Source organism: Phacochoerus africanus, chromosome 7 (assembly GCF_016906955.1).
Source record: "Phacochoerus africanus isolate WHEZ1 chromosome 7, ROS_Pafr_v1, whole genome shotgun sequence".
NCBI lineage: Eukaryota > Metazoa > Chordata > Mammalia > Artiodactyla > Suidae > Phacochoerus > Phacochoerus africanus.
Window position 1 is genome coordinate 67,237,488 of NC_062550.1, and position 10,137 is coordinate 67,247,624.

The 10,137-nt window shown below is 41.5% G+C and overlaps 1 protein-coding gene across 1 annotated transcript in view; it reads right to left on the reverse strand.

The window, feature by feature from the left end:
* Positions 1-9,831, reverse strand: part of LOC125131272 (antigen WC1.1-like) — a 31,715-nt gene extending 21,884 nt beyond the window's left edge. Inside the window, exons 1-2 of the mRNA XM_047787630.1 lie at positions 9,726-9,831; positions 3,346-3,675 (exon numbers count right to left, since the gene is read on the reverse strand). Of these exons, the coding sequence (XP_047643586.1) occupies positions 3,346-3,675; positions 9,726-9,795 (400 nt within the window). The 5' untranslated portion in view covers positions 9,796-9,831. The remainder of the gene's footprint in view (positions 1-3,345; positions 3,676-9,725) is intronic.
* Between the last annotated feature and the right edge of the window lie 306 nt (positions 9,832-10,137).

Sequence of the window (10,137 nt, forward strand, 5' to 3'; positions counted from 1 at the left end):
CTTTAACCCACTAGGCCATCAGGGAACTCCAGGTAATTCTTTTTAAAGGGGTAATAAAACTGATAACCCTCTAGCAAAAATAATAGAGAAAAAAATAAGATGGAAGTTCCCTTTGTGGATAGGAATCCTACCAGGAACCACGAGGTTGCGGGTTTGATCCCTGGCCTTGCTCAGTGGGTTAAGGATGGGGCGTTGCCGCGATCTGTGGTGTAGGTCGCAGACACGGCTTGGATCTGGCATTGCTGTGGCTGTGGCATAGGCTGGCAGCTGTAGCTCTGATTAGACCCCTAGCCTGGGAACTTCCATATGCTGAGGGTGCAGCCCTAAAAAAGGACAAAAGACAAAAAAAAAAGAAAAAAGAAAGAAAAAATAAGAGAATACACAAATTTAATCATACCAGGAATGAAGGGGGGTTATCACTATAGATCCTACCAATATTTAGGTGCAATATAAGAACAAATTTTATCCTAGTTTGAAAAATGGGCTGAATCCATAAAAACTACTTGAACAATACAACTCATCAAAATCTGATACTACAAAAAATGGAAGATCTGAGTAGTGCCAAATTCGTTAAAGTAATAGAATCCATATTGTAAAAACTTCCCACTAAAAAAAAAAAAATGGCAACCTTCAAAGACTAGCTCTTCCACAGAGCTCAGAAACTACTGTTAAATCAAGATAAAGGAGAAGGGAAGGAAGAAATGAGAGCAGGAAGGAAATAAAAAACAGAAGCTTTGGTCAATAAACCAGTTAACAAGAATCTTAATCCCCAATCACCCTTCCTGCAATCAGTTTCATCTTCCCACAACCATTTTTTATTTCTGTACCCAGCCCTTCTCAAGTTGAAAAGCTATTCCCAAAACTTTCACCCAAACCTCCTGAAGTCCCCTCTTATTTCATACAAGCTCCTCTACATTCTTCTCAGGTCGTTGTTTCTACCTCTGGATTTCTCCTAAACACAGCTCATTACATCCAACAATCAACTAAATAGACCGAAATTTTTCTTCCACATCCCATTCCTAAAATTAAGATGAAGAAACTCCAAGAGTTCAATATTAATTTAAAAATTTGAAAGGCATGCTCTTCTACTCCCATCTCTGCTCTATCATCACCACTTTGACTTACCTTTACATCACTAAACATGTTTTGAAAATATAAATTAGTAGAAGAAATGGTAACTGTCGATAAAAAATATGGGTGCCTACATTAGAGCAATGGTAGTCATGGAGTACAATGTTTAAATGCCATCGCACCTTCAAACTCTTCTTATTTTTAAGGGTATCTTAACTGGATTTAATATCAAGACATTGATTTTCTCAAAATGATAACATTAAAAGCTCCGATATCACACAAATTTCCAGCTCATGCACTCTATTTTTATCAAAATAAGTCAGGGTCTCCTGTAGGGTTTCCACAAGCTTATCCTGAAACCATAATTAGGATATTGTGACAACTGAGAATGTTGCTCAAAATGCCAGAAAACAGGTTTTTCTTAAAATAAAAATTCCTAACTGAAATTCAAAAATTCCTAACTGAAAATAATGATATAATAATAATAATGGAATAACTTTTACAGTGATGAACAGGTTTGTAGCATATATTGTATACTTGCCTCCCAAAGCAGTCAGGTTGTATGCATTACATATGTACAGTTTTTTGTATGTCATACCTCAATAAAGTAGCATAAAATAATTATTTTCTGGGAGTTCCCATTGCAGCTCAGTGATAGTGAGCCCAACTAGTCCATAAGGACTTGAGTTTGATCCCTGGCCCTACTCGGTGGGTTAAGGATCCCACACTGCCATGAACTGCAGTGTAGGTTACAGATGTGACCCAGATCTGGCGTTGTTGTGGCTGTGCATTAGCTGGCAGCTACAACTCTGATTAGACCCCTAGCCTGGAAACTTGCATATGCTGTGGGTGTGGCCCTAAAAAAAATAAAAATAGTAATTATTACTTTCTTAGGGACCTCAACTAGTATCATCAAAGATCTGCTGAAGGTGAGATTGGAAAAATCTCTTCCCCAAAATAACACCAAAGATATGATTGGCTATGGCTGCTAAGGACCTACTACAAATGGTCTCAGGTCTCCCCCGTCCCACCTATGAGATAGTTAACCCTTTCCTAAGACCCAACCACCTATATTAGGAATTCACTGTGATATCTCATAATATCTAACTCCAATGCAGCTGTTCTGACGGGATTAATATCTTGGACATTTCATCCACTATTGTGATAACAATTGGAAATATCTCTGGCAGATACTGCAACTACCCTCTCACACTCTAGTTTCACTGCAACCACCTTGACACAGGTCAACTACACTTAGTACTGAGCACAGCGTATAAGTCTCTCAGCCTCATTGTTCTTTGTACTTACTTTGCTCCAGCTACTGTATTGTTAATTTTAAAACTTCACATTTTCCTGCTGCCACAACATCCCCACAAACAGGATGTAAGCACCACCCCCAGGTGACCAGGTGTACCAATGTGATAAGACTAGCCCCTGCCACAAATATCTCTTCTTGCCTTGAGTGCAACCTAGTAACATTCAAATGCACTAATGCTGTGAATATTGGTGTACAAATATCTGTTTGAATCCCTGTTTTCATTCTTTTGCACGCATAACCAAAAGTGGAATTGCTGGATCATATGCTAATTCTATGTTTATCTTTTTTTTTTTTTTTTTGGCCATGCCCAAGGTATGCAGGAATTCCTGGCCCAGGGATCAAACCCGAGCCATAGCAGTGACAATGCCAAATCCTCAATAAAATCCTCTTGTGCCTTTTCCTTATATAAGTCCACCCTGACCCCAGTATTGTCCACTCACTCTTTTGACTCCTCATGCTTCATTGAGCTAGCCCTCTTAGAGACTGCCCCCCTCCCATATAGACCCCTTATGTTTGTGGTGACTCTATCTCCCTTGGACCAGTAAGTATAATAAACTATGTTTGACTGACCCTCTTCTATGTCTTCTTTTGTAGCCTAACCTGACTGACCATTCCATGAAAGGATAGAAAGCAGCTAAGGTAATGAAACTAATTCATAAAAGTACAGCCCAGCAGTGGTACCTGTCGGAAATATTTGACCTCACCTTCCTGCCTCTTAGGACACACCACAGAGATCTGAAGGGTCCAGTGGTCCACGGGTCTGGAGCATTTACTATCCAGGGACAGGCAAGCCCTCATGCTCCCTTGAGCACCTAATGCTCTAGGATCACTGTGTGACCAGAGTCTTCATGTAAGTATGTTCTAAAGGCTGTGATCTCGTTTACCTAGACTTATTCTGGGAATGAGACTGTGGCTTTTCCTGCTGGGGATCCCCTCCCAGACAAGACAGGCCTTACCTGAGCAGATTGCTCCAATACTCTGGTCATGAGAGTAGGTATGATTATAGTTTTTGAAATCAGAATGAACACAATTATGGATAGTGAAAGGTGATTCTGGCTCTGCATTGCTGCAGTTAACAAAGAAAACCCAAATAGGACCAAGCCTTGGTCCAAAATAAGACCCTCTGGGAGCATCAATAGCAGGTCCACATCCCAGTTCTTCGCACACCACTTCTGCATCCTCGATGAACCAGTACTGAATATATGCTGAGGCCCATATTCCTTGGTGCTTCACTTCCACTCTCCCCTCACATCGGTGGCGTCCATCCTTCAGCCTCAGCTCCAGAGCTGTAAGAAAGACACAGGCACAGAACACGGGACACAGAAGAGATTTTAAAAGACCATGCAGTGGTGTGCTGGTAAGTGTTAAGAAAATGTGTGCTCTGAGAGGAAAAACTCTCCGTACTGCATTTGTTAATTTCTGTCATATAAATATTCCCACGGTGGCCAATTCTATGCTACCAGTGTGGCATCACTAAATGGGGAGCAGGGAAGGGATATTCCCAATTACCTCTCACAAGCCTGTAGAACCAGCTCCAGGGTCACCCTTGAGGGCAGGTCTTCAGAGACTCTGGAGGCTGCCTTCGCAGCAGATGTGCCCAAGGCCAGTAGGGCTCCAGCTTCCCTGTCTCAGTTACAGTCATGACCATGATTGCAGGGAGAAAATTTTCCCTTCCTTCTCTGACCCATAGGGGGCATTCTCATCTAGCTTGGGAACAGAGGACTATGGTGAGCAGCCTCTCCAATGTCTTAACGATTCCTGCCACCTGGTACTAATGTCCTTACGTAAACCCCACACTTTACTGTACTTAACAACATGCATCTAACAAATGGGATTTGGCAAAAGTGATGTCCCTTGAGAGATAAGGTTTCAAGCCAACTCTGGTTGCTCCCTTGTTGGCCTCTCTTGCTCTCTCTTGCTATGCTAAAGCCACTGCCATGTCTGAACTGCAAATGGAGAGACCCCCGTGACAATGGAGGCCTCCAGCCAACAGCCAACAAGGAACTGGGACTCTTATTTAACAGTCCACCAAGGCCTGAAGGCTGCCACAACCAGGTGAGTCGTGTGAGTGGTGCCCACTCCTAGCTGAACATTCACATGACTGCAGCCTTGTGAGAGATCCTGAGTCAGAGGACCCAGGTAAGCCATTCAGGTTCCTGACCCACAGAAATTATGAGATGCTAGGTGTTTATTGATTTAAGTTGCCAATTGTGGTAGTAATTTTTTTCATAGCAATATATAACTAATGTAGGTGTTCCCTCCAGAGTCAGAAAACAGCAGGTTGAACCAGCTAGAGATTTCTATGAGCACCTAAATTGATACATCCATATAAGACTCATTCCTGTGTGAGCAGTTCTGCTGCCTGGTCTTACCTGGGATCTGGGACCCAAATCACCTCTCTCTGTCATGTCAGTTTCCTATCCAGTTCCTAGGCTCCTTCTGGCATGTCAGGAACTGAGAAGTTAGTTTCTGAGACCTTGAATCATCTCCATTAACTTTGAATTCAGGCCAACAAGATGAAAAATTTTTCCCTATAACCTAACACGTGGTCCCTGGAGTATTATTCACACAGCTCAGTCAAATCCCAAACCCTCACCAAGATGACACATCCAACAGATGACATTTTCCACAATAAATAGTCATGCTCTTGCATAGAAACAGATTCAGAGCTTGAATCTCTAGGTTATCCAGATAATATCAATATTTGCACTTGTGTTAAGATGGTCTGCTATTAACATAATACCGTGACATCATGAAAAAGTAATAAAACCCTCTATAAAGGAAGTTATCTTCATCCTCCAACTCAAATTATTTCTACGAATAACTTTTATAAACAAAGTGGTGTGTTGTCAAAAAAAAATCAGGCACACAAAGAAACAAACATCCATTAACCAGAGAAACTACAAAAGCAGACACAGAGACTTCTCATACTAGATACATTAGATACTAGATTCTATTAGTACATATGCTATATTTAAAGAAATAAAATACACTGTTAAAGAATCTTCAAGGAAGTAAAAAATGCACAGAAAATTTATTAAGCCTAAAATTACTACTATGAATAAAAAATATACTTGCTGAAATTTAAAATTTTGCATGAGATTAAATTCAAGCAAGAGAGAGTTAGTGAAATAAATAAGGCAGAATAAATTATTTGAAATGCCCTCACAGACTAACAAAAGAAGGAAAAATACAGAAGAGAAAATTTTAAATTGAAACAAGATTTAAAATAAGTTAAATTGAAATATGGGAAGGAAGAGAGGGAGTCAGAGCCAGACAGACACAAAAAGGGAGAGAATTAGAGCAGAGGAAATATTTGAAAGATATTGACTGAGAATTTTCTAGAATTGATGAAAGATACTAATCTTTAGAGTGAGTAAGCTCAACAAAAACTCAGACATATAAAAAGGAATTCATTTGGAGGAACATCATAGATGGAAACATTACTGGTGTTCAGCTATGTTTAAAATCCTTTTTCTGAGCACATGGAGGTATTAATACTTCCTTGCCTGCTTGAAGCTAAGCATAAACATGTATTCTGACTTACCCAATGAAGTGTGAGAACAAATGATGTGTGTCACTTCCACACAAAAACATTTAAGAGCCAATATATGCTTTTACATAGGAAATACCACAGCCTCATGTTGCCACTACTCATAATAGCCAAGACATGGAAACAACCGAAATGCCCATCGAAACAGATGAATGGATTAAGATGTGGTACATATATACAATGGAATACTACTCAGCCATAGAAAAGAACAAACTAATGCCATTTGCAACAACATGGATACAACTAGAGATTCTCATACTGAGTGAAGTTAAGTCAGAAAGAGAAAGACAAATATGACATCACTTATGTGTGGAATCTAAAACATGGCACAGATGAACCCATTGCAAAACAGAAACATACTCAAAGACACAGAGAACAGACTTGTGGTTGCCAGTGGGGGAGGGGGGAGGAAGTGGGATGGACTGGGAGTTTGAGGTTAGCAGATGCAAACTATTACATTTAGAATGGATAAGCAATGAGGTCCTACCATACAGCACAGGGAACTATTTCTAATCTCTTGGGATAGACCATGATGGAAGATAATATAAGAAAAAGAATGTATGTGTGTGTGTGTGTATATATATATATATATATATATGTATGTATGTGTGTGTGACTGGGTCTCTATGCTATACAAAAGAAATTGGCACAACACTATAAATCAACTATTCTTTAGTAAAAGTAATATTAAATTAAAAAGTAAATAGGGAAGTTCAGGGCAACTTTTTTCATAATAGCATAAACATTAAAAACTACTAAATGTCTGGCGAAATACAATTTATATTTTAAGGTAGACGAGAAACATTAAACATAAAATTCTCTCTGTGTGTTTATTTGGTCCTCCCCCCTCCCTAACGTGCAGTGTGCACCTGCATTACATATTAATCAGAACTTTTCAAAAATGGGAATGCCTGCTCAGCTGGGAAGTTCATTTTTTCCCTTTCCTCTGATGCCAGAAATGTAACCTGCTAAAAGAACAGCATTCTTTCCTAGCTCTCTAGGGGGTCATGGTGACTTGCTGCTAAACTGGACAATGTACCCTTATTGAACTTCATATAAAATACCAGTATATCTTTTGTCTCAAAAACGTATATGACTGTGCCTTCAGTTTCTAACGGGCAGAACAGTTCCCAAAGCTCTCTGAGAATCAGCTCCTGGGTTATAATTCTCAGTTTGGCTAAAATGAAATTCCCTTTTTTTTCATCTTCCCTTCACTGTAATTAAAATTTCATGGACATGCCCAAGCGATTAGGTGAGTATATTGTGTTTCAATTATATAATGAAATAATTGGAGGCAATTAAAATTTTCCATATTAACCCTGTAATAGCCTATATTTTTATAACTCTACAATGAGATATTTTTAGGGTGTAAAAGAACAGTTAATGGTGAAGATATCCAAAATATATTGTCTTTTAAAAACAAGTTACAAAATAATATATATTGTATTATCTAAACTTGAGGATCTATGTTTTTGAGTATAATGAGTATAACTGTATGTGAAGGGACAACTTTTTTTCCAATGCCCATAGTGGAGACTCCTGTAATGTGTGCCCAGCTCAGAAATCATCAAATACTCAGAAAGTAAAGGAATGTAGGTTTAAAAGGAGCAAGTCCATTGTATGAAGTACAAGAAAAAAATTTTAGTAGGATAACACTGAATGGCTTTGTTTCAGGGAAAATGAAAGGAGTACTTGCTTTGGTGAATGTTCTTTCTTCTTGAGTAACCACTGAGGAAACGTCCTACAGTTTTCCTCATAAGGGAGTGGGCCTCGTGTCAGAACATCTATTATTTGCTCCCCTTCATGGGACCAAAACCAACCTCTGCACTTCAGAACCATCAGAAGGAGAATCTTCACTAGCATGTTGTCAGCAATCCAGGAGTAGAGACTTGTGGGGAGGGGGTTTCCCAAGGAAAGTTATGGGACTAGAGACTGAGCTCTAAGGGGATGACAGTGAGATCTGAGAGAGGACAGGACTGTACTGAGGACCAGGACCCAGATCTGAAAGAGCAACCAGCTCCAGACTTAAGACTAGGTTCAGGAATTCCTGTCGTGGCTCAGTAGTTAACGAATCCGACCAGGAACCATGAGGTTGCGGGTTCGGTCCCTGGCCTTGCTCAGTGGATTAAGGATCCGGCATTGCTGTGAGCTACGGTGCGAGTTGCAGACGTGGCTCGGATCCTGTGCTGCTGTGGCTCTGGCATAGGCCGGAGGCTGCAGCTCCGATTAGACCCCTAGCCTGGGAACCTCCATATGCTGCGGGAGCGGCCCAAGAAATGGCAAAAAGACAATAAATAAATAATAAATAAATAAAAGACTAGGTTCAGCAGCACTAGCTCTGATGCCTGCAGTCCTCTCACTCAGTGAAAATCTAATCCCAAGAAAGGCAAGAAGAAGGCATGAGAGAGAAAATGCACCCACGAAGTTCACAACAGATCCTAGGGAACTAAAAGGACCATTGTAGGAGTTGCTACTGTGGCACAGTGGGTTATGAATACAACTGTAGTGGATTAGGGCAATACGGACACTTGGGTTAGATCCCCAGCCCAGTGCAATGGGTTAAAGGATCTGGCACTGCTGCAGCTGTGGTATAGGTCACAGCTGCGGCTTGGATGCAGTCCCTAGCCAGGGAACTTCCACATGCCATGGGTGCAGCAAGAAAAGGAAAGGAAAGGAAAGGAAAGGAAAGGAAAGGAAAGGAAAGGAAAGGAAAGGAAAGGAAAGGAAAGGAAAGGAAAGGAAAGGAAAGGAAAGGAAAGGAAAGGAAAGGAAAGGAAAGGAAAGGAAAGGAAAGGAAAGGAAAGGAAAGGAAAGGAAAGGAAAGGAAAGGAAAGGAAAGGAAAGGAAAGGAAAGGAAAGGAAAGGAAAGGAAAGGAAAGGAAAGGAAAGGAAAGGAAAGGAAAGGAAAAAAGGACCATTCCAGGACCCCAGCACATCAGAAGACAACTCATGGAGACTAGGGCAGGGATTCAGGAAATGTTCTATATCTATTGCTGTACATCAATTAATCTCTATAAACAAAGGACCCCTCTCCTGGCTGCAATTCCACTGCTCTACAATGGACACCTGGAAGGAACAGGTGAGGCCAGGAGGCAGAGCCTCTCACAGAGCCCAAAACTTCACAACAGACAGAAAGGAGGCTGGGGGATTGAAGGAAAGGTGCCAAGGAGAAGCAGGCAGGTGCAAGATTATCTATGATCTGGTAACATGCAACTGACATGACCCCCCAACCATGTGGGCACCCACTATGTTTCACAAAACAACTGATTCAATCCCTTCTCAGCAGCCCTGTTCCTCTCACACAAACAGGCTTACAAACTCCTCACATATACTTTACACTTTACACACACACAAGCACAGAGCCAAAAGGAGCCAAAATGCGTAAAACATGGGAATCCAGTGGAGAGTCCTCTACAAAGTAGGCAAACGGCGTGTGTGGGGAATAGCCCGGACACCCAGCTGAGGTCAGTCTCTGGACCTGCCACACACTGGGAGCCACTGGGACTCAACAGAAGCTCCCTGAGAGCAAGAGAGACAGCGGACAAGACTGAAACACACTCACATCAGTCCACACCAAATATCATCGCTCTGTAAAACCTGCTGCTACAACCAGTCCACCCTCAGCAGGAGAGGACAGAATACACATGGGTCACTGAGGTTTCTTTTTGGTCAAAAATATATGGTCTAAATTAAGACTTCCTCTTCATAAATCCAGGGACATTTCCCTTTAACACGGTGTCCAACCCCTGACTGTTGATCCCAGGAAAGAGACGAAACTCTTACCTTGACCCCCCACCATGATGACCAGGAGGAAGCAGAGTCCCTGAAGAGAGAGGTGTCTGTCCAGAGCCATCCTGACTCCCAGGTCACCAAGGTCAAAGTCCCAGCTGCAAAATAACCTGGGAGGAGGCATCAGGGGACCGACAAAGGTCTATATAGACCCATCCCCTGACACCCTCCCTACCGACAGCCAATAGAGACGTCTTTTACCATTTCAGATGCTATCGGAGGCTTCATCTCCATTTTTTGAAGCTCAGGCACCAATTAGCTTCTGAGTCTTCAACATCTCCTTATATGAGCAACACCGTCCTTTGACCTCATGCTTCCGTGGGTCCCTGAGAACAAGGCCCCCATAACCCGGCTGGCATAGAACAGTTGCATCAAAAAGCCTGAGTGCTTTCTCTCTCCCTGACCA